General features: G+C 49.9%; 1 protein-coding gene across 1 annotated transcript in view; it reads left to right on the forward strand.

The window, feature by feature from the left end:
- Positions 1-26879, forward strand: part of FHAD1 (forkhead associated phosphopeptide binding domain 1) — a 144970-nt gene that overhangs the window by 93576 nt on the left and 24515 nt on the right. Inside the window, exons 15-24 of the mRNA XM_030805368.1 lie at positions 502-609; positions 843-950; positions 4770-4877; positions 8593-8700; positions 13806-13979; positions 16176-16401; positions 18350-18434; positions 21443-21549; positions 23064-23223; positions 24972-25104. Of these exons, the coding sequence (XP_030661228.1) occupies positions 502-609; positions 843-950; positions 4770-4877; positions 8593-8700; positions 13806-13979; positions 16176-16401; positions 18350-18434; positions 21443-21549; positions 23064-23223; positions 24972-25104 (1317 nt within the window). The remainder of the gene's footprint in view (positions 1-501; positions 610-842; positions 951-4769; positions 4878-8592; positions 8701-13805; positions 13980-16175; positions 16402-18349; positions 18435-21442; positions 21550-23063; positions 23224-24971; positions 25105-26879) is intronic.

Here is a 26879-nt window from a genome sequence, read left to right on the forward strand (position 1 = left end):
CAGATTTGGTCTGTAAGCCATAGTTTGCTAACCTCTGGTTTAGAACACAAGCTTCAGAATCAAATGGGTCAGAGTTAGAATCCCTCCTCTTGTGATTTACTAGTAAACTGGGTGGATTCCTGAATGTAAGCCTGTTTCCTCCTCTGCAAGGTGGGAAGCATGGTTATCACTGTGCCAAGCATTTCGTGTTCATCATCCCATCCACCCCTCACATCAACCCAACACAGGAAGACTATTACTGTCTCCATCGTACAGGCAGGGAAACTGAGGCTCTGATAGCTTCACTTCCCCAGTGCCTTACAGCTGGAAAGGATCAACCTGGGGCTCTACCCTGGGTCTTCTGACTCCAGAGCACATGCTCTGAGCTCCTAGGCTGTGCTGCCCACAGCCTCCCCAGGGGAATGCAGTGAGGAGTGAAGAGGTAGCACATGCAGTGCCTGGCAGCTTCCAAATTCCTGCCATGGTAACCATGTCTATTAAACAATGGTTACTGGTTTCCAGGCTTTGGAAGAGTGCATTACTCAAGAGAGAAACAGAGCGAAAGAGACTTTGGAGGAAGAACGGAAGAGAATGCAAGAACTGGAGAGCCTCCTGGCCCAGCAGAAGAAGGTATATGGCTCAGGGAGACAGTCCGCTCGAGCCCACATCAAGGCCCTGCAGCTGGGAAGGGTGGATCTGGGGCTCTGGTCTGGGCCTGCTAGCTCTGAGCTCCAGGGCTGTGCTGCCCACAGTCCCTGCAGAGAGGTGCAGTCAGGAGGGAAGAGGTAACCTGTGCGGTGCCTGGCAGAGTCCAAATTCCTGCCGTGGTAACCATGTCTATTAAACAATGATCGTTGACTCAGGCTTTGGCGGAAAGCATTACCCAGGAGAAGAACAGAGTGAAGGAAGCATTAGAGGAAGAGCAGACAAGAGTCCAAGAGCTGGAGAAACGCTTGGCCCACCAGAAGGAGGTACGCTCGGGGAGATAGAGTCAGCTGAGCCCTACTCGGCTTGAGGGCCATGTGGAAGTAAGTTCAGAGCGCCGATGATGGGGGTGAGAGCGTGGTGGAGCCTTCCTCGTGGAGTTTGCGTTTGGGTGGGCTCAGCTTCTTCGGGAAGCGTGGGAGACTCAAGGAGGGAACCCCGGAGTTGTAGCCTTGACAACCAGTTGGGAAAAAATTGTAAACAGTGTAAAACACAGTAGAGAGCGAGAGCGCTTGGGAGACAAGTAGGAATGGTGACATGGGCGTCTTCTGTGTTCCAAAGCACAGAAACGGGAGAATGACAGAGTCATGGGACCTCAGGGCTGCGTGGACCCTCCACCTCCGCCCTCCATCCTAAAAGCCTCCAGCCTTCAGCACCACCACTGAGGAATGTTCTCCACCCCAGGACAGTCTGTCCCAGCCTGGATGCCTCAGGCCGACAGAAAGTTTTCCGTTTAGGTTGAGTTGGGTCAAACCGTTAGGCCCCAGAAGAGTATCAGTCCTCCGCCCTCCCCTGCCCTCGCACAAGACACGTCCACTTCCTCTTCCAACGATGACTCAGATGTGTGAAAATAGAGGCGCCCGCACCCTGCGTCTGCTCCTCCCCAGGCCCAAGCGCCCTTGTTCCTCAGGCCCCTCACAGGACTGGAGCCTGGCCCTGGCCCCCTCCTGTGGCCTGTGCTGCTCTCCAGAAGTCACAGACTGGTAGCTCAGCGACTAAACAGGGCCTGTGGAGGTTATGTTTGGCCACAGAATATTTTACTTTGAATTCATAAAATCTATTTAAAAGTTCAGATTTCCATCCTCTCCCGAAAAGTCAGAACATCTAGCCCTTGTTTCTACTTAGCAAAAATGGACTAGAAGCCTTACCAGGTAGCAGCAGTTTGCCACAGTCCTCACCACTCCCTGTTGCATTAAACACAGCCCACGTCATTTTCGGTATCTGTCTGGGCTTTGTAGGCATTTGAGTTTGTCACCCATCACCCATTTTCTTCCTAAAGGGAGGTGGCCAGAACCACTGTTCTCCAGCGGTAGCCTAGGGGAGGACTCTTCCCTCCCTCATTGAAGATGTTCTACTTCTGTTAATGCATCCAAACTAGCTTATGGGAAAGCTCTGTCACATTTGTGGATTCATGTTTAGCTTGTGGTCACCCTCAGATCCCTGATCCTTTTTCACATCTGCTTTCATGAATTCCTCAATCCTGACACAGCACAGAGGAGTGCGGACTTTGCAGCCAGATGAGACACAAGTTCAAATCCGAGCTGGGCTACTTCCTGGCTGCAGCAGACCTATCGCTACCTCCCTTCTCAAAGGGGCGGCTGTGGGCTCAGATCTAGTGTATAATGGAGGGCCTGGCCTGCAGAATTATTGCCGAGTAAATGGCAGCTGTTACTACTGTCTCTGCTGCCACTTGTGCCCCCTTTTCTGTTTGGGCATTTGTTTTTCATCAACACTGACTCCTCGAGTAATATCCTTGCCCACCCACTGCTGCAGGAGAAATAAAAAGACCTCTGTGCCATTTGATCTGACCCAGGACAGGGAGAAGCTTACATGTCGGTTCTCCCTTGGAGTCTCTGGCACAGCTGTGCCCTGCAGCCCTCTCACAGAGCATCACTGAGGTTTGCCCCCAAGTGATTTCTCCAGGGGTGGGGATGAGGAGGAGGGTCTCCAAAGAGTCACTTGAGTCAAATGCCCCAAGATGTCAACAGCAAAGGCCTGGGGAAGATCTTTGAATTTAGAGACTTTGAGGCCACGGCGCTCAGGAGAAAAATTCAAGCTTCATTGCAGAGGATCTGTGGTTGGGTCACCCCGCGTCTGTTAAAATGTCAGCCTACTTCTGGCAGAACTTCTCTGTGGCTTCCTATCAGGGGAACTTGAAAGAGCAGTCCCAGCCACAGGCTCCATTCAACTGCCAGTGGCTATTTGATTTTCTTTTTTTCTGTCTCCTAGGCTGGAGTGCAGAGGCACGATCTTGGCTCACTGCAACCTCTGCCTCCCAGGTTCAAACGATTCTCATGCCTCACCTTCCTAAGTAGCTGGGACTGCAGGTACACACACCATGCCTGGCTAATTTTTTGTATTTCTAGTAGAGGCGGGGTTTCACCATGTTGGCCAGGCTGCTCTTGAACTCCTGGCCTCAAGTGATCTGCCTGCCTCGGCCTCCCAAAGTGTTGGGATTACAGGCGTGAGCCACGGCGCCCGGTCTGATTTTCTTTTCATTAGATCTTCCGCCACATTATCAGGGTTTTTAAGGTCAACAGAATCACTATGTGATTCTGGGTCTTGAGGTCATGTTCATAGTTAATCCCCGTTATCCGTTGTGAACTTGGAAGCATAGCAACTGAGCATGTAGGGCCTGTGTGTGAGCCAGGCAAGGCCTCTCTTCCCAGTAGTACCTGTCCTGGCTGCAGAGGAGCTGCCCAGAGGAAGGCCTGGCGAGTGTAGACGCAGAGTCAGACACAGCAGAGCCAACCCTAAGTCCCTAGGAAGTGCCTCAAAGTCTCTTTCACAATTCACAGGAAAATGTCCTACCCTGAAATCCACTTCAAAGGATCCAAATAAATGTGAAATTCTTTTTTTTTTTTTTTTTTTTTTTGAGACGGAGTCTCGCTCTCTCCCCCAGGCTGGAGTGCAGTGGCGCGATCTCGGCTCACTGCAAGCTCCGCCTCCCGGGTTCACGCCATTCTTCTGCCTCAGCCTCCCGAGTAGCTGGGACTACAGGCGCCCGCCAACACGCCTGGCTAATTTTTTTGTATTTTTAGTAGAGACGGGGTTTCATCGTGTTAGCCAGGGTGGTCTCGATCTCCTGACCTCGTGATCTGCCCGCCTCGGCCTCCCAAAGTGCTAGGATTACAGGCGTGAGCCACCGCACCCGGCGTGAAATTCTTATGATGTCACTTTTCTTCTGCTTTAAGGCTGGTGTTGGGACAGCAGAGTGTTAGAGTTTTGTCAACTACTTTTCACTGCAAAGTATACAATATCTCAGCCATATTCTGGATTAAACACCTTTTACAGGCTCATCTGGGGCCCTAACCACTGGTTATAATGGAAACCATGTTCCAAGTTCTAAATGCCTGACAGTGAATCTGGTGTTTGAAAGACAAGCCACTGGAAAATAGAGGTGGCCCTTCTCATGGTGACTGGAAACAGGCTGGCAGTGTATTTCCTTTGGTGATTTGCATTAAGCTGTTTAGTTGAATAGCTTACCAGCAAGTAACTTCCCAGACAAAACTCCTTGATTAGGGCCAGTAAATACTGGCCACACTTTCCTCCCTACATCCTACCAGAACATTGCTTGTGCCTTCTAGAAATTGGTATATCGTGGCTCGTTAATCCAACATACTGCCCTTCTCTTGAAACCGGATTCTGTCAAAGAGACTTATTTCAATAATGGAAATTCCATTATTAACGAGACTCTTCTTTTGATCAGAGAGGCTGCCTGGCCTCATGATAGGAAGCCGCCACCGCTGCTCCCTGGTCCCCTGTCGAGAGTTCTTTATTCGGACTCTGTGCTTTCCTCTGCACAGGCTTCAGATCCTGGCCTCACCACTGACAAAGGGTGTGGCTCTGGGCCCTCTCTGACTTCCTGCTCTTCAGTTTCCTCATCTGTAAAATGGGCCATTCTCAGCACTTCTCTAACAAAGTTGCTGTGAGACTGAAGGGCTGGCCAGGGGCCCAGGCGTATCTAATAGCCGCCCCAACACTTTGGCTGTTATTGTTACTATTATTATTATTATTATTATCATTACTAGCAATTTCCCCCCTAAATGTGCAGGCCACCAAGAGCACTGGTCGTTGATTTTCAGGTTTTGGAGAGCAGCATAGCCCATGAAAAAAGAAAAGCAAAGGAAGCCTTGGAGTCAGAAAAGAGAAAAGTTCAGGATCTGGAGAACCACTTAACCCAACAGAAGGAGGTATGAGCAGCAGCAGGAAAGAATCCTCTGGAAAGAGCTACAAAGCCAGATCCCTGGGAGAGTACGATGGGAAATCGGGCAGATATCAGAGCCCCGCCTCCCTTTGAAGTGGCCAAGATCTGCCGTTTACTGGCAGTGTGACCTCCGGCAGATGGCCACCTCCCCATCCCTCAGATTCCTTATCTGTGAAATGGGAATGCTAACAGTCCCTACCTCATCAGATTAGATGCACTCAGGTGTCAAGTACATAGGACTGCACCCTGCATCCTAGAGGGCCCTCGGGAAGTTTTTTCTGCTCTCTGGTTCAGCTACCTGGGAAAGAGGGATCCTCCCAGGAGAGAACACTGGGTTTCAGCCAGGGTCAGGGGCTTAGCGAGCATCGTCCTCCCAGTAGAGAGGCATGTATGCCACATCTGGCATGGCCAAGGGAGAAGGCACTGCCCCTGGCCTGGCCTCCTGGTGTCATGGACTCCAGAGCAGGCCCTCCCTGGACTGGCTGAGGAGTAAAAGCACAAAGAGTACAAAGAGAGATGGCAAAGGTAGGTGCATAGTAAGTGCATGTGGTTGTCATATCAGATAAGCCCCAGGGATCAGTGCCTTCTGGAATGGACGAGAAGGTGGGCATCCCAGGACAGACTGACACCAGGGAGGAAAGGAGGGGTCAGAGCTGGAGACATCCACATCCATCCACCCCAACGCCACCAACCTAGGGACCCAGCCCACAACACACACCTGCCCCGAGCAGCATGAAAGGCAGGCCCTCAGGTCAGCCCGGACGCCTGGGTCACACCCTGGAAGTAAGAGCCAGGGGGCCAGGAGGAGGTCACTCAGGGACCCACATGGCATCTCCATGAGCTGGGCTTCGGGGACACAGGTGGCACAGACACACACGTGCCGGCCCCCACAGAACTTCCAGAAACAGAGCTGATGGCTCAGTGAATGGTTCAATTCGGTTTCATTCATCCGCCCATAAATATTCATTTATCCACCCACTGACTTCAGTTTCATTCATCCACCCATCGTGGGCCAGGCCCGGTTCTGGGTGCCACGGACACTGCAGTGAGCAAGGCAGACCAGGGCCAGGCTGCCAGAGCTTCCATCCTAGCACAGGGGAGACAGACAGCCTGCAGAGGCAGGGGTGGCTCCAGGGCCACAAAACCAAAGCCGAGAAGCAGGCTAGAGAGTGCCCGGGGGCAGGACCGCTCAGGAAGTGACATTCCAGTGAGAACTGGAAGGGAAAAGGAGCCTGGGGGCAGAGAGGACCACTGGATAAAGTGGCACAGGTGTGAAGGTCAGGACCTGAGCCCGCCAGGAGGTAGATGGAGGAGACTGGGTGAGGAATGAAACCAAAGCTGGCCCAAGATGGGAGGCACCAGGGTGCAGGGGAAGGAAACAGGTGGGGGAGGCAGGGAAAGAACCGCAGAGCTTGGTGGGCTAAAGGGTTCATTCTGGGCTCAAATCTCAGCTCTGCCCTAACAGGCTGTGTGACCCTGGGCATGCCTCTTGCCCTCTCTGTGCCCTCATCTGCCATGTGGGTGTGGTGGCAGAACTGCCCTAGAGGTGTCATATGAGGAGTCAGTATATTCATGGCTTGGGATGTACCTGCCCTGGTGAGGTCAGAGTCCAGGTGGGGTGGGCAGTTGAGTGGGCACAGCAGGGTGGGGGCTGCACAGCCTTAAACGAAGCCCTTGGCAGTGGGACAATGCCAAGCCCATGAGGGAAGTGAGGTCAGAGTCCAGGTAGGCAGAGGGAGCACAGACATGCTAAGGGGTGGGACCCAAACTATGGTCACCACTGCCCCCAGAGCCTCCCTTATACATACGAGCCAGGGATGGGGTCCTGAAGCTCAGGCTACAGCCAGGCAGTGTCTTGGGCTCTGTGCCAGCCTGGGTATGAACATATAAACACATCTTGCTGGGCACGATGGCTCACGCCTGTAATCCCAGCACTTTGGGAGGCCAAGGCAGGCAGATCACTTGAGGTTGGGAGTTCAAGACCAGCCTGGCCAACATGGTGAAACCCCATCTCTACTAGAAATACAAAAATTATCTGGGCCTGGTGGTGCACACCTGTAGTCCCAGCTGCTCGGGAGGCTGAGGCAGGAGAATCACTTGAACCTGGGAGGTGGAGGTTGCAGAGAGCCAAGAGCACGCCACTGTACTCCAGCTTGGGTGTCAGAGTGAGACTGTCTCAAAAAAAATTAAAATTAAAATAAAAAAATTTTTTTTAAAAAGTCTCCTGCCTCCACGTGGGCAGGGTTTGAATCAGGGCCCAGAGGCTGAGTGGTTAAGGCAAGGGCACTGGCATCTAAGCCTGCAACACTCCTTCCTGGTGGTGTGACCTTGGAACACTGCTTGTCTTTATACTGCCTCAGTTACAGCCTGCGTTTCCTTTCTTGTGAAACAGGGATAATCAGATAGATGCTCTCTGGGGGTTTGCAGATTGGATGCACTAGTATGTTCTATGCACAGGGTCATTGTGAGTATTTTCATTTGTAACGCACCAAGCAGTGCGTAGTAAGAGAAGGGAAAGAGCCCTCACCACAGGGCATGCAGAAGAGTGTGGGTGGCCTTGTAGGACAGGCAGGACTTAGCCCTCCAGGGCAAGGATTGGACCGTCTTAAGCGAAGACTCAACAGTGAGAAAAAGCCAGGTCTGCACTGGGAGATGTGGTCGAGGCGGGGGCCTGGGAGTTGGATGCGCAGAGCTGGGTGGGGTGGGTGGGTGCCACGCACGTGATGTTAAAACCGGGAACATTGTCTTTCCTTGAGGGCCACACACACCTCGAGTCTCATATTGTCCCTTGAATTAGGATGTCCCTGTCTCCTATCACTGCATGCCCTGTAAAGATTTTCATTCGTTTTTCTTTTTGCCAATGATACCTGTGCATTAAAGAAAATTTAGAAGATATAGACCTGTGAAAAGAACAAAATAAAAGTTGCTATAATCCCAATTCCCCCTAAAATACTGTCACTTACATTTCAGTACATACCCCTCTGGTCTTTTGTTGTACATATACACATACATTTAAAATCCTTTTCTTGTGAACTTTATGTTGGTAGGGGGGAGGTGTATAATTGCAAGAGTTTCAACAGATGCAGATAGAGTTTTTCCCTAGCTGTTTACCTCCCAGGGCGTATACAGGTGAGTCTGGGCCTCCAGTTCCCTCCCCATCACCAGGTCTGTGGCGTTTGTGTTCTCAGCTCCAAACTGACCTAGACAGGAATTTTGAAAACCCATGCCTTTGTAGACTGCAAGTGGCTGCCTGGGTCCTCCTTTGGAGTCATTGGCATGGGTCTGCAGGGACAGAAGGCACCTCCCCAGCACTGTCTCTCCTGCCCCACCTCCCAAAGAGCCAAGTAGTTCCAACAAAGGCCAGCATCGGTGCCAGCACATGCCAGTTTATTCAGTAACTCAGTGCCAAACACGAGGACCCAACCACTCACCAGCATGTCACTTCTTGAACACCAGCCCTGAAGTCTTGAATGATGACTCACTCTCTCCTTTACACACATGACTAAGATATGGCTCCCGGGTTCTCACCATGGTGGCCATGCCACGGTTCTCACCTCTGTCCCCAGTGGGTGCTTTGTTCCTTGAGATCTTTCTCCCCAACCCTGACTTGGTGGCTTCCACGGTGACTCGTCCTGGTTTCCCTTTTCGGTGTCATTTCCTTTGAGGGCACAGGCCCTCAAACCACTTTCATTGACTTCCAGATCTCAGACAGCAACATCGCCTACGAGAAACGCAAAGCAAAGGAGGCCATGGAGAAGGAAAAGAAAAAGGTGCAAGACCTGGAGAATCACTTAACCAGGCAGAAAGAGGTATGAGCCGCGGAGGGGGAGAGACAAGAGGGGCCCAGCACAGCGAAGGGCAGTGCTCCAGAGCCAGGTTCTGGATTCAAATCCTACCTCTCCCCATCCCTGGCTGTGGGACTTCAGGCTAGTACCTTACCATCTCTGTGCCTTAGTTTCCCCACTTATGAAATACACTCAATACACACAGATCAATCTCCTTGAGTTGTTGTGAGACATGACTGCTGCTATACACACAGAACACATGGAGAGGCACCCAGCACTCAGCACTCCACATGTATGTGTCAGCTGCCCATGTTAGCATGGCAAACTCATGGCTGGGAAGTGGAGGGACAGGATCTGAAGCCTGGACTGTCTGACTCCCCAGCGCTAAATCTTCACGCCTCCCTCTCTACTTTGTGTTGGCTCAGCTGCCTGGCTTAAGAGAGAAGTTGTTGGCTGGGCACGGTGGCTCACACATGTAATCCCAGCATTTTGGGAGGCCGAGGTGGGCAGATCACCTGAGGTCAAGAGTTCGAGACCAGCCTGACCAACATGGTGAAACCCCATCTCTACTAAAAACACAAAAATTAGCTGGGCGTGGTGGCACCTGCCTGTAATCCCAGCTACTCAGGAGGCTGAGGCAGGAGAATCGCTTGAACCCGGGAGGCGGAGGTTGCAGTGAGCCGAGACTGCACCATTGCACTCCAGCCTGGGTGACAGAACAAGACTCCATCTCAAAAAAAAAAAAAAGAGAGAGGGATGTTAGCATATGGATACCTAGATTTCTGATTAGGCTGGTATCAGTTTTCCCGGCAGAGTTTGTCATCATAATTGTCATCGCCTTCATAATCAAAATGCATTTACTGTTATCACTGAGAATTGTAAACACAGTAGGAATAGAAGTGGATTTCGCACCTGACCCTGTCTTGGGTACCTCATAAGCAATAGGGCATAATTCACTTCTCCTGGGTCCCAGCAGTACAAAACACACACACAATGACCAATATGTCAAAGTCAAAGCAGTTGATAAACATGCAACCTGGCAATAATGGGTTAAATTTAAATATAGGTGACTATGACTTCACAGGATTTTCAGGACCAGCTAGGACTAAAAAGGTCTCTATTCACATCAACCTTGGATCATTTTCTTCAAAGAAAGGTTTGCAAACATTAGCATGCATTCGAATCTCTGGGGAATTTATTTTAAATGCCTGTTTCTTGAACCTCACCCCAAGAAATTCTGACCCCCTGGGTGGAGGACAGACTCAGGAAGCTGCACGTTTCATAAGCAGCCCGAGTGGCGCTGATTCACTTTAAACAATGCTGCTCTAGGGAGAATAGTCAGGAAGGCACATCTGGATTGCACATCAGCCCTGGACACCAGTCTTTAAGAGGGACCTTGAGTAACTGGCATGTGTCCAGAGAAGGCAGACGAGAGTTGGGTGAAGTGATGCAGGACTTGTCAGCCCAGGGCCGTCATGGTCACAGAGGACCCCTGCAGGGAGGCACATGCTGCAGGCTGTGGGAGAGCCCGAGAAAGGCAGTCTCCTCCCAAGCAGCCGTGTCCCCCAAATGATGTATCATGGATCCTCCATGAAATACACTATGGGTAGGCAAAAAGGACAGGTTAAAGTTTTAAAAGTAGGTAAGATGGGACATAAAAGGGATCCAGAATGAGACTAATGAACAAAAAAAAAGTATATCATGAAATCAATGAATGAGTCACAATTTTTACTGTAGCAATTACAGTGCAAGGGAAGGCCCAGCTGGTTGTACAATTTACTAGACAAAAATGGACCAACTGCTCGTGGAAATATGACCATTCTTGGTACTAGGCCAGAGAGAATCTCTCCTAAGGGTCATTACTTAGAGGATTCTGCAACAAGCAACCTTCTCAACAATATCCTTAGAACAGTGACACCAGAAGGTAGAGTCTTGGCCGGGAGCAGTGGCTCACACCTGTAATCCCAGCACTTTGGGAGGCCAAGGCAGGTGGATCACTTGAGGTCAGGAGTTCAAGCCCAGCCTGACCAACATGGTGAAACCCCGTCTCTACTGAAAACACAAAAATTAGCCAGGCATGGTGGCACGTGCCTGTAATCCCAGCTACTTGGGAGGCTGAGGCAGGAGAATCACTTGAACCTGGGAGGCAGAGGTTATAATGAGTCAAGATCACGCCATTGCACTCCAGCCTGGGCAATAGAGTGAGACTCCTTCTCAAAAAAAAAAGTGGAGTCTTATGGCATCCCTCAAAATAGACAGGTGACATTACCCTAGACATGCAGGAACAGGACCCAGCCCAGGGAGTCACCATTTACCAGGAAAATCCAAGGAAATATGAGTACAGTCAGGCAGAGAGTTGCTTGTTTGCACATTATTTTATCTGTACACTCGGAAGAGCAATCAAAGATTGATTTCATCTATGTAAGCAAAACAGGAAAGGGAGAGAGGAGAGAGGAAAGGAATTTCAAACGCATGGGACCAGTGAACTTTGTTCTCCTATCCTTGGACAAGCTGCTGAGTAGCTGCCGGGGAGCAAAGATGGTAGGCTGCATGATCTGCTCGTAAGCAGGGCACCTTCACAGCTCTTCAAAGAAACAATTGCAGTTTGTTGTGGATTATTTGGGACACCTGGGGTGCGTCGCTGAGCTGTACGTGACAAGCTACTCCGTGGGATGCCTGCTAGTGTCCCCAGTGAGCACCTCCATAGGCCAGGTCTGCATGAGGTCCTCCGTGGAATATCCCAACAGTAAAAGCGAGGTTAAGACCCTGAAAAAGGATCAGACGGAGTTAAGTGGAGGTACACAGAGGACGCACCAACTCCCAGGTGAGGCTTGCAGGAATAACACGATGAAAACGGTGTAGGGATTTAATTTATTCAAAAAAAAGTGTTTTCTTTCCTGATTATAAAAAAAAAAACCTGTCGTTCTAGAAAACTTGAAAAAAAAAAACAAAACAAACAAACAAAAAACAGAAAATCACTCCAAAGAAAATAATAACTAACAGACAGTCCACTGAGCACAGTTGCCACTATCGACATTTTGATGTGATTCCTTCCAGACTGCCTTTGTGTTGAGCCTCAGCATCGACATTGATAAATACCGATTTATGACCAAGTTAGTGATTTACACTGTGACACTGTGCACACTGCTTCGGATGCTATTTTTGATATTTACCATACGATGTGTCAACCTTAAATAATGAGATTCTCTAAGTATAGAGTTTATTCGAGCTCAAAGCTTGAGGATGGCAACCCAGAAAACAGACTTCAAAAGAATGAGTCAGTGTTCCAAAGCAGGGAGGTGAAAGTTTCACTTTGATAGGCAGTTAACAGGATCGCAATGTCTTCCACACAAGGTCAGCACGTGCAGTTATAGCCCTTTGATTGGTTACAGCTTGCTACATTCCTGGGAAAATTGCTTTACTATTCCAGGATGAGGAGTGATCATCTGAAGGAGTCATCTCTGGCGCGGCCAGGGCTTTCCCACTCATTTACAGGAAAGAACAGAAGTTGCAGGTGCGTGCTACGTGACCCAGGCCACACAGCCACATTCCTCTCGAGTCTCAAAATAATTTAAGGTTTCAACCGCTTTAAGTTTGAATGATTTTGGCCAGGCACAGTGACTCACGCCTGTAATCCCAGCACTTTGGGAGGTCAAGGTGGGAAGATCACCTGAGGTTAGGAGTTCAACACCAGCCTGGCCAACATGGCAAAACCGCATCTCTGCTAAAAATACAAAAATTAGCCGGGTGTGGTGGTGGGTGCCTGTAATCCTGGCTACTCAGGAGGCTGAGGCAGGAGAATCACTTGAACCCGGGTGGTGGAGGTTTCACTGAGCTGAGATCATGCCACTGCACTCCAGCCCGGGCAACAGAGCGAGACTCCATCTCAAAAAAAAAAAAAAAAAAAAAAATTGAATGATTTCATGTTGCGTAGAATGTCTCAACGTCATCGAACAGTCTTCCATGGCCTGGGTTTGCACTGTGGTGAATGGAACCCGATTTCTTTTCTTCTCCCCTGGGGTGGTTTCTTAGTCTTCACTAGTGCAGCAGATGCTCGGCTGACCCACCCTGTGCATCAGTCTTTACATCCTTAGGAAAAATTCCCTAAAGTGGAATTGCTGAGTCACAGGACGTGCACATTTTCAGGCTCATAATACGCATTCCTGAGTGAGTGTCTAGAAAGGTCACAGCAGTTTGCACCTCCACCAACAGAGTTTAAGAATGCCCAGTACTTCGAATATATTTTAAATTGGATTAAATGATGTTCATAAGATGCCCAGCACAGTGCCACTCAAGAAGCCCACACTTCACATTATTGCAGGAGGGACTCAAAGAGAATAGAATGTTGACTATGAAAGATTGAAAGAATGGGGCCAGGCGCAGTGGCACACACCTGTAATCCCAGAATTTGGGAGGCCGAGGCAGGCAGATTACAAGGTCAAGAGAGCGAGACCAGCCTGGCCAACATGGTGAAACTTCGTCTCTACTAAAAATACAAAAATTAGCTGGGTGTGGTGGCGGGTGCCTATAGTCCCAGCTACTTGGGAGGCTGAAGCAGGTGAATCGCTTAAACCCAGGAGGTTGCAGTGAGCTGAGATAGCACCATTGCACTCCAGCCCAGGTGACAATGCGAGACTCCTAGACTCCGTCTCAAAAAAAAAAAAAAAAAAGAATGGGTTCCAGGAGGAGGGATAAGAAATGCCCAGGACAGGGCCGCTGGAGCCCTGGAGGAAAGGGTGGTGTCCTGGAGGCAGGTGTTGCAGTGAAGGAGAGAAGGGATTCGGCACATTCATCTTGGAGAACAGATTTAGAGACAGACATGACAGCCCTCCTCAAATATTTAAAGGGCTGTCTCATAAAAGAGAAATAAAACGCACTCAATGAGCTCCAGGTGACAGAACTGAGCTCAGAGACCAGAAATCACAAGGAGACAGATGTCTGCTGAATATAAAGACGAGTTCTATCATAATTGGAACCTTCCAGAGAAGGCATGGACTCTGTGGTTTAAAAGAATCGACAGAATAATTAGAGAATAAACTTTACCCAGTTCCTGAAGGTGGGGGATAAGGGGGCTGGGTAAATATGTATTCCTGAATGTCTGTTATTTTGCTACTTGTTTTTTTGTCTAGGAATTAGAATTAAAAGAGCAAAAAGAGGACGTTTTAAATAATAAATTAAGTGACGCACTAGCCATGGTTGAAGAGACTCAGAAAACAAAGGCAACTGAAAGTCTAAAAGCAGAGAGCCTCGCCTTGAAATTAAGTGAAACATTAGCTGAACTGGAAACTACCAAGACAAAAATGGTAAGTCAGTGCCTTCCGGGAATGGGAGAATTTTTCTCTCAATGGAAGATTACAGTGCCACAAGAATGTGTGGTTTAAACCGGGGCTTCTCGGCCTCAGCACTGCTGATGTTCTGGGCCAAGTAGCTCTTTCCTGTTAGGGGCTGTCCTGAGCATCTTAGGATATTTAGCACCACCCCTGTTCTCTACCCACCGGATGCCAGGAGCCCTCTCCCCGCAGTCGTGATCACCAAAAATGTCTTCAGACATTGCCAAGTGTCCCTTAATGGCCCCCTAATGAGAAGCGTTGGTTTAGAACAAAACGTACACAGAGCTAGGATGCCCTCTCTGCAGGGTGTTCTGAGATGTTGTAATGCAGGGTCCTCACAGGATCAGAACACCTGGAGAGCCTCAGGATTGAGTGACGAGTGACAATTCCACAGGCTTTAAGACAATGCATGAAAGCGTAGGCTCGGCATTCGAGGCCCTCCACAATTAGGGCTTGATGTGCATTCACTCTGTCATCCACACGTTCAACCGACAGGTTTCTGGGCAAGGAAGTCATGAAGGTGAATCTCCCAGAAGAGCACAAAATAAATTTCACGAGGGTGTGGCGTTGGAGAGAACAGCTCTGGGTGTGGCACGTGGTGTAGACCAGAATCATAAGGACCTGACCTTGGCGGGAGCTGGGGGAGGCGTGGGAGGGAGGGAGTCTCTGGAGATAGTTATGATGGCAGGACTTGATAACTGCTGGCAGGACATGAGCGCCAAGGAGAGGACAACGCCAAAGGAGAGTGCATGCTTCAGGCGAGGGCGCCTGGGGACCTGATGGCATAGGGACGATGTAAGGATGGGAGTATGGAGGTCTGGGGTCATGGTGGGGGGTTCTCTTGGAGCGACCCTCTTTTGGAGAAGAGAAGACAAGAGGAGGAAGGCGATGATAGGGCATCAAAGTTCAAAAGCCACCGAGATTTGGGTGCACAATAGTTTTGGGAGGGAAAGGAAGACAAGAGCCTAATCTGGAAGGCAGCCTCCTAGGCAGGGTCCTTGGAAGGGCAGGCATGTGTGAGTGTCTCGGGCAAAGAATGTACCTGTCATGGGGAGATCAGAAGCCGAGGCGCAGCTCGTCACCTGAGAATAGGGGGCAGGATAGGGTGAGGTTGGAGCAAAAGGCAGGCAGTGAGGAGGAGGTGCTGGGATGGAAATGCCAAGGGGAGCCTCAGGAGGGAGTGGGCGTGGGAAAGCAGTGGATTTGCCATTAGGGGGTCATTAGTAATTTTTTGTTTTTAAGAAATGCAAATTCTGGCTGGGCACAGTGGCTCACACCTGTAATCTCAGTACTTTGGGAGGCCAAGGTGGGTGGATCATCTGAGGTCAAGAATTTGAGACCAGCCTGGCAACATGGCAAAACCCTATCTCCACTAAAAAAAAAAAAAAACAAAAATTATTGGGAGGCTGAGACGGGCGGATCACAAGGTCAGGAGATCAAGACCATCCTGGCTAACACGGTGAAACCCCGTCTCTACTAAAAATGCAAAAAAACAGCCGGGCGTGGTGGTGGTCATCTGTAGTCCCAGCTATTCAGGAGGCTGAGGCAGGAGAATGGCATGATCCTGGAGGCAGAGCTTGCAGTGAGCCGAGATCACGCCACTGCACTCCAGCCTGGGCGACAGAGCGAGACTCAAGAAAAAAAAAATACAAAAATTAGCTGAATGTGGTGGCGCACGCCTGTAGTTCCAGCTACTCAGGAGGCTGAGGCAGGAGAATCACTTGAACCCAGGAGGCAGAGGTTGCAGTGAGCCAAGATAGATAATGCCACTGCACTCTAATGTGGGTGACAGAGCAAGACTCTGTCTCAAAACAAACAAACAACAACAACAACAAAAAAGAAGTTTACATTATAGTGGGCATGAGAAACAAAATTAAAGGCTTCAGGGACAATGCAACAGATGCTGGAACAGAAAGTGTCTGGGGCTGCTCCTGATAGGTAGTCAGGGAGGGCCTCTCAGAGGAGGTGGTGCTGGAGCTGAGCCCTGAGAGTCAAGAAGGAGTTGGCCATGCAAGGAGCTGGGGAAGAAGTGTACAGGGCAGAAGGAACTGCACGTGCTAAGGCCCTGGGGTGGGGCCCAGTTTAGCACATGTGTGTGTGCCCAGGGGGCATATTATTGTCGTCATACCCAGCTCCCAAGACCACACTGAGTGACGCTCTGTTTCCCAGATCATGGTGGAAGAGCGGCTAATCCTGCAGCAGAAGATGGTAAAGGCCCTCCAGGATGAGCAGGAATCACAGAGACACGGGTTTGAAGAAGAGGTCATGGAATATAAGGAGCAAATCAAACAGCACTCCCAGACAATTGTGAGCCTCGAAGAGAAACTCCAGAAAGTCACTCAGCACCATAAAAAAATAGAAGGCGAGATTGCAACATTGAAGGACAACGACCCAGGTAGGTCCAAGGAGGCCAAGGAAATCTTAGTGTTCGGGGCAGGTTCTGATTGTCCGCTGGGTCCCAACAGGCTGATGGCTAAGAAAAAGGCCGTGCCTCATTCGAAAGCTCATTCATTCTCTCAGGCCCCCTTTTGTTCTTGTTACACAACGGTGTCAGAAGCCCTCTGAGGCCCAGGTTCAGCAGAAGTCATGGCAATGAGTTGGGACATCCTTTGTGCCTACCCAGTGAGCCGGCGAGACACACAGGCTACCGGGGCTGTCAGGGCCATCGAGAGCAGCACGAAGTGGAATCATCTTTTCCACATGAAAACATCTCGTGCAGGGGCCTTTCAAAGGCTTCTCTCTGCCATCGGCCTTTTGCATCTTCACTAATGCACTCATTACCAGCCAGGATTTATCCCTTAAAAAATTAACCCTAAAGAGGCTGAGAAAAGAACTCAGACTTGTGAGCACTTATTTGCCCCAAATGGCCAAGGTAAGTTGTATTATTGTAAGCTCTTGAGGAAAGTCCTGGAAGTAGAGGACTCAGGCCAGGGTATCCCAGCCTCAGCCCTGTTGACATTTGGAGCAGGATCATTTTTTCATGGATGGGACTGTCCTGGGCACTATCGGGTGTTAGCAGCCTCCCTGTCCTCCACCCACCAGCTGCCAGTGGCACCCCTACCCCCATTGTGACAACCAAAAATATCTCCAGACATTGCCCAATGTCCCCTAGAGGCAAACTCACTCCTGGTTAAGAAACATGGCTCTAGTCCCCAGCAAGTTGGCAGGCCGTCAGGACTTACCTCATTCATTCACTCATTCAGCTGTCTCAGTGGAGCTTCTGTTATGTTCCATTCTCATGCAGGCACTCAGGATCCAGTGATGGACAAACCAGTTTTTGTCCCCGTAGTAACAAAATTATTGCCCTGACAGGTGATCCAGGATGAACAGGGCACCATGACAAGGACGAAGAGTGGGGTTCAGTTTCCCAACCCAGAGTCTAGGTCAGAGGGAGGGTGTTTGAGATTGAGCTGGGGGCTGGGTCAGTGGCTCACGCCTGTAATCCCAGCACTTTGGGAGGCCGAGTCCGGCGGATCATGAGGCCAAGAAATCGAGACCATCCTGGCCAACATGGTGAAACCCCGTCTCTACTAAATAGCCGGGCATGGTGGCACACTCCTGTAGTCCAGCTACTCGGGCGGCTGAGACAGGAGAATCGCTTGAACCCGGGAGGCGGAGGTTGCAGTCAGCCGAGATCGCGCCATTGCACTCCAGCCTAGCAACAAAGCAAGACTCTGTCTCAAAAAAAAGAAAAAAGACAGATTGAGCTGGGACCTGAAGGGTGACATCCAGGTCAGAGGGAGGATGTTTGAGATTGAGCTGGGACCTGAAGGGTGACGTCCAGGTCAGAGGGAGGATGTTTGAGATTGAGCTGGGACCTGAAGGGTGACTGCATCTTTGTCACCCCCGTACTTAGACCAGTGTGCACTCCACAAATGTTTGTTGAAGGGATAAACAAGTGAGTGAACACGTGACTGAATAGTGAGACGGGACGCTAGAGGCGGTGCACTGAGGTGTAAATGGGAGGTGAGGAGAAGAAGGCGCTAAACACAGATTCTTCTTCCAAGAGAGACAGGCAGGCAGTGGGACCAGGGGCTGAAACCGCACTGCTCAGCAGCTTAGCCAAGCGGGTCGCCAGCAGCTTCCATCACTCTGGTACCCCTTTCCCTGTCTGTAAGTGGATTTGATGGCCCCTGCCTTCTAGAGTAGCTGGGAAGATTGCATGGCCACACACTTGGGGAGAACCCCCAGCCTGTGACACGGCACACGTGCGGGTCTCTCACAAGGTGGAGAGGGCTGCAGGTGGAGGCAGGGTTTGTAAGTTGTGAAAGACACAGGTGTGCTTGTAAGCAAAGGGGAAGGACAGTTTCCTCTCACAACGATCACGTGTCCCTCTGATACAGCCCAAAAGGAGGAAAGGCCGCAAGACCCTCTGGTGGCTCCCATGACAGAGAACAGTGCCAAAGACATGGCGTACGAACATCTGATGTGAGTACCCGCGGGTGTGTGAGCGCCAGGCATTCTCACCGGCGCCACCTGGGTGGGGGCAAACAGGCAACCAGCCCCTACCTGGGCCACAATGTCAGAAGCCAAACAAGGAGCCGGGCCTGCTGCCTTCCCAGTGCTGCTTCCACTTCCCCATTCCTTCAGCAAGGCAGGGCGGTGTCGTGGAAAGATTTAAGTAGATCTACATTCAGATCCTCAGACTGTTTTCTGCTATTTATAACAGAATACCCAAAACTGGGTAATTTATAAAGAAAAGAGATTTATTTCTTACAGTTATGGAGACTGAGAAGTCCCAGGTTGAGGGGTTGCATCTGGTGAGGGCCTTCTTGCTGCTGGGGACTCTCTGCAGAGTCTGGGAGTGGTACAGGGCATCACATGTCCGGGGGCTGAGTGTGCTAACTCAGGTCTCCCTGCCTCTTTTTATAAATCCACAGTCTCACTACCATGATAACCCATTAATCCACTAACCCAGTAGTCCACAAAGCTATTAATCCATAATTGTACCTTCGTGACCCAATAGCTTTATAAAGGCCCCACCTCTCAATACTGCCACATTGGGAGTTAAGTTTCAACTTGAGATTTGGAGGGGACGAACATTCAAAACATAGCAGATTCCAACTTGACACTTTCCAGCTGTGTGACCCTGGGCAAGTCACGCCACCTCACTGAGCCTTAGCTTCCACGTTTCTGAAGTAAGGCTGTACATGCCTAGTGCTTGGGAAGTCTAGCTAATATTGTTATTAGCTAGTTTTCCTGAGGATCAGCTAGAGGCAAGCCCATTCATAGGTGTTATTAAGCAGACAGAGATTTCAAATAGTGGAGACCACTTGGTGGGGCGGGGTCTTGTAAAGGGTAAGACGTTAAGGGGTCGGCTAAATGACCTTAAATAAATGATTTCAACTCTCCTGACCCTGAAAGCCAGTGAGTCTATAAAGAAGTCTACCCTCAAAGAACTGACAGTTTTCAGAGAAACAAACGTATGAATGGGAAAGATCCAGAAAGCAGCACGTAAAGAAGATGGCGACGATGGGACGCAGCGGTGGGATTCAGAAGCTCCTCCAAGAGGAGAACCACCTGCCTGACCATTGCACCAAATCCTAGTGACCGAAGTCTAATGTCACAGGATTTTTACCCTAAAAAGACAAGGATACTCAGCTTCCTCATTGTGAAAAGTTCCTGACTCCTTCTCCTGTTTAAACCCTAGAAACAGTGGTGCCCATGACTTGGAGAAGAGTCAGCACCACCCAGCTCTGCTCTGGTCCACTTCCTTGGCATGTGAACGTGCTTGAGTTCTAAGATTTTACCCTCAAGTTGGAAGATTTGTGGTTGCAGCCAAGGATACACTCGTGGACAGACACGCATGCACGCACACACAGAATATACCATATATATGTAGTTATTTTCATTCTGATGATCACCAGTCTTTTTGTTTGTTTGACATGCAACCTGCCAGTGTTTTACTTTAGTTCATAATAAACACAGTACCTTCTAAAGTCTGTATAAGGCCGGGCATGGTGGCTCATGCCTGTAATCCCAGCACTTTAGGTGGCCAAGGCAGGTGGATCACCTGAGGTCAGGAGTTCGAGACCAGCCTGGCCAACATGGTGAAACCCCTGTCTCTACTAAAAATGCAAAAATTAGCCAGGCATAGTGACAGATGCCTGTAGTCTCAGCTACTTGGGAGGCTGAGGCAGGAGAATCACTTGAACCTGGGAGGTAGAGTTTGCAGTGAGCCGAGATCATACCACTGCACTCCAGCCTGGGCCACAGAGCAAGACTCCGTCTCAAAAAATAAAAATAAATAAAAAATAAAGTCTTTATAAGAAGAGCCTGGATTTCAAAAGCCTGTGAATTCAAATGAAGTGACATTAATACCTGCCCAAAGACTAAGGCTCCTAACCCCCTTCCAAAAGGGCAAGACCCACTCCCTGCAGCACACACATGACCTATCTCCGCCAGGCTGCAGTTTCTCAACTTGCTGAGACATGCACCCTGTGTTCTTCCAGTCAAATCCCCACCAAGGCACCTCCCCTGCCGTTCCTGCTGGGCACCCTTCACCCTTCCACTGGGCGCAGCCACCCTCCCATCAACCATCCTGAGTCTCAGGGTGCCAAAGGTGTGCTGCCCTCCAGGGGTGTGGGAGGGGAAGCTGTCCTGTCACCATCACTGTCCCCCTGTTGCCTGGGCCCCAAGGCCACACTTCCATGGCTCCCTGAAGAACAACATTCATTCACATCTGGCCCCCCCTCTCTCCACCAGGAATTCAAAGGGGCTGCTGAGAGAACAAAGCCACATTGTCTTCCTCTCTTTTTTCTTCCCTGTCCCCAAAGAATCCCTGAACCTCCCGAAAATAGTCTTCCCCTGTCCCTCCACCATCAGAAGTCCACAGGCACATCAATTCGTGATGGTGGGTAGTGGGTATCAGTCTCATGCAAGGCATGTTTGAGCTGCAGACTCAACTCAGCCAGATCCTGTGTTCTATCTCAGTGGATTTTCTTTTTTCTTTCTTTCTTTTTTTTTTCTTAGAGATGGGGTCTTGCTCTGCCACCCAGGTTGGAGTGCAGCCTTCAACTCCTATACTCAAGCAATCTTTCCACCTCAGCCTCCCGAGTAGCTAGGACAATAGCCACACACCACTATGCCTGGCTAATTTTTTTTTTTTTTGTAGAGACGGGGTTCTGACTTATGTAGCCCAGGCTGGTCTTGAACTCCCGGGCTCAAGTGATCTTCCAGCCTTGGCCTCCCAAAGTGCTGGGATTACAGGCACATGCCCAGTGCCTGGCCTCAATGTATTTTCTTAAACGAGGTGCAAGAAAAAAGTCATTTTTGTTTTAGAGTTTTTGAAGACTGTCCTCATCCTTTGCTGGGACTGGCATCTCATGGACCATTATTGAGAATCTCTTTGCATTTGTACTTGGCCCCTTCCTGACACTCAGGAGATAACATGGAGTTTGAGTTGAACTGACTTCACCTGTTTTTGTGAATTTCAGAGATGACTTATTGGCTGCTCAGAAGGAAATTCTGTTTCAGCAGGAAGTCATCATGAAGTTAAGGAAAGACCTTACCGAAGCCCACAGCAGAATGTCGGATTTGAGAGGTTTGAACAATTTCCGGTGTCTCTTGACCTCCTGACCCACTCGAGAAAGGAAGGAGATGAGGCTTAAGAGTCGGGCGGGCGCAGTGGCTCACGCCTGTAATCCCAGCACTTTGGGAGGCCAAGGTAGTTGGATCACAAGGTCAGGAGTTCAAGACTAGCCTGGCCAAGATGGTGAAAACCCACCTCTACTAAAAATACAAAAGTTAGTCGGGTGTGGTGGTGGCACCTGTAATCCCAGCTACTCATGAGGCTGAGGCAGAGGATTGCTTGAACCCAGGAGGTGAAGGTTGCAGTGAGCTGAGATCGCGCCACTGCACTCCAGCCTGAGCGACAAAGCGAGACTCTGTCTCAAAAAAAAAAAAGAGTTGAAAACCTTGGCATGAAAAATCCTGCTTCCCTGTGCTGTCCCAGCACCTGTAACTCAGGGTCAGCAAAAGCCGTATCCTGGATATGTCCCTGATTCCCACCCCCCACTGAGTCCCTGACTCAATGCCAAGGGGTGCAGAGTACATTCTCCAGAGGACTTTGGACCTCTGCACTGAAATGCAACTTTCTTCTTCAGGGATAATTTTCCTTTAGCACAGATTTGCTTCTGGAAGCAAAGGCTTGGAGGGCAATCCTGGGGTCTCCCTGCGGCAGGCCAGTTTGCACAAGCCCCAGCACTCACTAGCTTTGGGACCTAGGGCAAGGGGGCCTCTCCAGGCCATCTCTTCCTCAGGTGCCAAGTAGAGAGAACACGCCTTCTTCCTAGGGTTGACATGGACATCAGTGGCCCCTAGAGTAGAGGCAAAATAACTGAGTTCTGTGCTGTTCTGGACAGACACAAACAATGCTGCCTTCATATTCCTGCTTTGTTCCTCCTTATCTCTGTGCTTTTAGTTCTGCCTCCCTCCTTCTTGCATCTGATAGCAGCCTCTCTTTCCCATCTCTACTCTCCCTCAAGCCAAAGGGCATAAACAGGCAGGAGCTGGAAGATGGAACTAAGCCTGGGGAAGTGGAGGAAGGGAAAAGAATGCTCTTATCTTGTCCCCATCCCAAACCCTACAGGGTATTTGCTCCCTGTAGCTGTTCCTGTTAATACCCCAAGACATTTATGGCTGAGTTTTTTGGTAATAAGGTATGAGAAAGTGTGGGGTAGAGGCTACAATGCCCAGTTCTCGGGAGATGTTGGGCCCAATTCTATGTCTGCTCGCTCTTAGTTGCATGACCTCAGGTAAGTCCCTTACCTCTTTGAGCCTCAGTTTCTGCATCTGTGAAGTAAGGATGCTAATAGCAGCTACCTTACACCTGTAGTCCCTGCACTTTGGGAGACTGAGGCGGGTGGATCACCTGAGGTCAGGAGTGTGAGACCAGCCTGGCCAACATGGTGAAACCCTCTCTCTACTAATAATACAAAAATTAGCCAGGCGTGGTGGCGCACGCCTGTAATCCCACCTACACAAGAGGCTAAGGCAGGAGAATCACTTGAACCCGGGAGGCAGAGACCCCCTTACCGGCCCTCCTGTCACTCCCAGGGGAGCTAAACGAGAAGCAGAAGATAGAACTGGAGCGGAACGTGGTGCTGGTCCAGCAGCAGAGCAAGGAGCTGAGTGTGCTCAAGGAGAAGATGACCCAGATGAGCAGCCTGGTAGAAAAGAAAGACCGGGAGCTGAAGGCCCTCAAGGAGGCACTCAGGTTGGGTGGGCCGGGGCGGGGTTGGGGTTGGGGGGATGGTTTGCCTGGCGTGGGGAGCCCCTGAGTCTTGCAGAGAGAGGGCTCAGTACATGCTGCTTGAGGAGCTGAATGAATGAATGATATGTGTTTCATGGCTTTGCTTATTATTCTGTGCTTCTCAAACTTCCTTGTCCAATATTCCAGATGACAGGTCTCTGCTTAAATGCCACTTCCTCCAGGAAGCCCTCCCTCACTCACCCTCACCAAGCATAGCCAAGGGATCCTGCTGTTCTTGGGCTCCCTCAGACCCTGCACTCTGTCTAACCTACCACTTAGCACACAGCAAGGCTACCTTTGCCTGTTTTGTTGTTGTCGTTTGTTTTTTGAAACGGAATCTCACTCGCTCTGTTGCCCAGGCTGGAGTGCAGTGGAGCGATCTTGGCTCACTGCAACCTCTGCCTCCCGGGTTCAAGCCATTCTCATGCCTCAGCCTCTGGAGTAGCTGGGACTATGGGCATGAGCCACCACACCTGGCTAATTTTTTGGTATTTTTAGTAGAGACGGAGATTCACCATGTTGGCCAGGCTGGTCTCGAACTCCTGACCTCAAGTGACCCACCCACCTCAGTCTCCCGAAGTGCTGGGATTACAGGCATGAGCCACTGCGCCCAGCCCCATTGCCTGTTTATTGTCTGCCCTCCCTACAAGGACAGGGTCTGTGTAGACCTTGCCCACTGTTGATTTCCCAGCCCAGCACATAAGGGAACTTAATATTTATTTAACAAATGAATAAACGGGAGGTGTCAGCTTAAAATACATACAAAATATTGTCATTGTCCCATGGGTTCATCTTTAAAAATACCCGTGAGTTGCATTTTTACCTGCAGCTTATCCATATTTTAGAATGAGTCCTGTTTTCACAAAAAAAAAGAGTTTGACTGAAATTGATGTTTTGTGGATATCTGGTAGCTCTGTGTGCCTCGTGGCCAAAGCAGATTCACATAGTGGCTAAAGGAGCAGACTCCATACCTGGCTGCCTGGTTTCAAAGCCAGACCCTAGACCAGGCCCAGTGGCTCATGCCTGTAATCCCAGCACTTTGGGAGGCTAAGGTGGGTGAATCATCTGAGCTCAGGAGTTTGAGAGTAGCCTGGCCAACATATAGTGAAACCCTGTCTCTACTAAAAATACAAAATTAGCCGGATGTAGTGGTGCATGCCTGTCCCAGCAATTCGGGAGGCTGAGGCAGGAGAATTGCTTGAACCTGGGAGGCGGAGGTTGCAGTGAGCTGAGATCACACCATTGCACTCCAGCCTGGGTGGAAGAACAAGAACAAAACTCCATCTAAAAAAAAAATAGCCAGACCATCCACTTACAAGCAAGGTGACTGCAGGCAGATTGCTGTGTGTCTCTTTACTTGTCTGTAAAATGAGACAAGCAGAGTACCTAACTTGTGGGATTGTTATGAGAGATAGAAGGGTTAGCCACACATGAAGTGTTAGAAACAGCAGACATGCAGTGAATGTCCCTGTAAAGCCACAGCAGGTGTCTTCAGCCCCAGTGCAGGAACCAAGGGCAGGTGCTCCCTGCCCTGGCCACTCTCCCATAAGTCCCCTGAAACTGAATTATCTAGAAATATGGGAACAGGAAACAAGTCTCAAAAGAATTCTGTTTCCTATAAAAATAGAGCTCCATGTCATGGTCTTCCAATGAGTGTAAAAGTAATCTGTGGTTTCCAGAACCTCATGCCATCCTCCTCTTCTCTACCCTAGGGCTTCCCAAGAGAAACACAGACTCCAGCTGAACACAGAGAAGGAACAGAAGCCCCGGAAGAAGACCCAGACATGTGACACCTCTGTGCAGATAGAACCTGCCCACAATGAGGCCTTCTCCAGCAGCCAAGAGGTGAGTGCCACCCACTCCTGGGCACCTGGAAGGATGTGCTAAGACACGGCCCAGTGGTGGCTTTCTTTCCTTTTGAAGATATTTTCATTCTAAGTTCCAAAAGTATGGTTTGCTTGTGTGAAATGTATAAAGTAAATCGCAGAATCCTGCCTCTTCAGTCACAGTCACCAGAGGTGACAGCTGTCCACGGTGTGATGTGCGTGCCATGAGATCTTTCCCTCGGAGAGGCCTCCACGTTCTCACACAGTCAAGAAAGTGCAGTGGCTGAAGATCAGGCGTGGATTCACTCCACCTGCGTTCGAATCCCAACTCCTCCACTTAGAAACTCTGTGACCTTGGGGAGGTCACTGTGCACCAGTTCCCTGTTCTGACAGTAATGACCGCCCCCACCTTATGGGTTGGTTGAGAAATACATTTTATATATATACACATCTGAACAAACACACACAAACCCATACATATATTTATTTATTCATTCATTCATTTATTTTGAGGCAAGGTCTCACTCTGTCACCCAGGCAGGAATGTAGTGGTACAATCACAACTTCACTGCAGCCTCAACTTCCCAAGGTTCAAATGATCATCCTGCCTCAGCCTCCCTAGTAGCTGGGACTACAGATGCACGCCACCACACCCGATGAATTTTTGTATTTTTAGTACAGATGAGGTTTCACCATGTTACCCAGGCTGGTCTTGAATTCCCGGACTCAAGAGATCCACCTGCCTCAGCCTCCCAAAGTGCTGGGATTACAAGCGTGAGCCACCACGCCTGGCCCATATAGATATTTGTTTAGTAGATAATTTTTTTGCTAATGGTATCAAACCATGTACATTCTGCAACATGGGTTTATTTTCACATAACACTATTTAATGGGCATCTTTGCAAGTATATGAAGATCTGCCTCACCCTTTTAAATGGTTGTGTAGAATTCCACTGTGTCTCTTTTTTCCAACCAGTCCCCTCTTGATGGACACTTAGGTTATTTCTCCTCTTGTGCAATGCTGTAGTTGATGTACTTGTTCTTCCTGAATTGTGCTTGATGGGGCCAAACTGCCTTCCCAAAGAGCCATGTAGTGAGTGTTCCATGGCTGTGTCTTGGTAGCTGTTTTATGCACCTGCCCAGAAGCATCTGATGGGAGTGTGTCTTTGAATGAGAACAGCCTTCATTGGGCCGTCCTGGAAGCGGGCGCTCGTGCTCTGTCCCTGTGGCTGGGGCTGTGATAGTCCCCATGACCCACAGCATGCAGTTGTGAGACTCGGTGGTTCCTCAAGGCCCTGGTTTCCTGGAGCCTGGGGCTATTCTTTCCCCAGGGCTTTTTGAGCCTAGAGAGCATGGCGTTCCAGTAACGGGCTTTGGATTTTCACTGGGAAGCCAGGCCAAATGTGTCATCTTGCTTCTGGCTCTCTCAGAGATGCCTTTCCCCTGCCAGACAGCATTGAGCCAGGGCCGCAAACAGCTTGAACGAAAGGGCTCGAGGTCCAGCCAGCTGTCCTTGGCATCGATTGCTGTCCAGAGCACTTTAACAGAAGTGTCTCCTGGTTGCTCAGGGCAACCAGGAAGGCAGGGGCTGCAGCAGGTCCACATGGCCGTAAGCTCCGTGGGGCAAGGGGTGTGTGGCACTCCTGTTGGAATCCCAGGCTCTTAGAGCAGAACCTGACCCATATTCATTCACTTGTTCAACAACTATTGAGCACCTGCTGTGTGTCAGGCCCTATGCCAGGGATAGGAGAAGACGCACAGGGTCCTGCCCACACCAAACGCCCTTGGACTCTG

The sequence above is a fragment of the Nomascus leucogenys genome, chromosome 24 (assembly GCF_006542625.1).
Source record: "Nomascus leucogenys isolate Asia chromosome 24, Asia_NLE_v1, whole genome shotgun sequence".
NCBI classification, from domain to species: Eukaryota; Metazoa; Chordata; class Mammalia; order Primates; family Hylobatidae; genus Nomascus; species Nomascus leucogenys.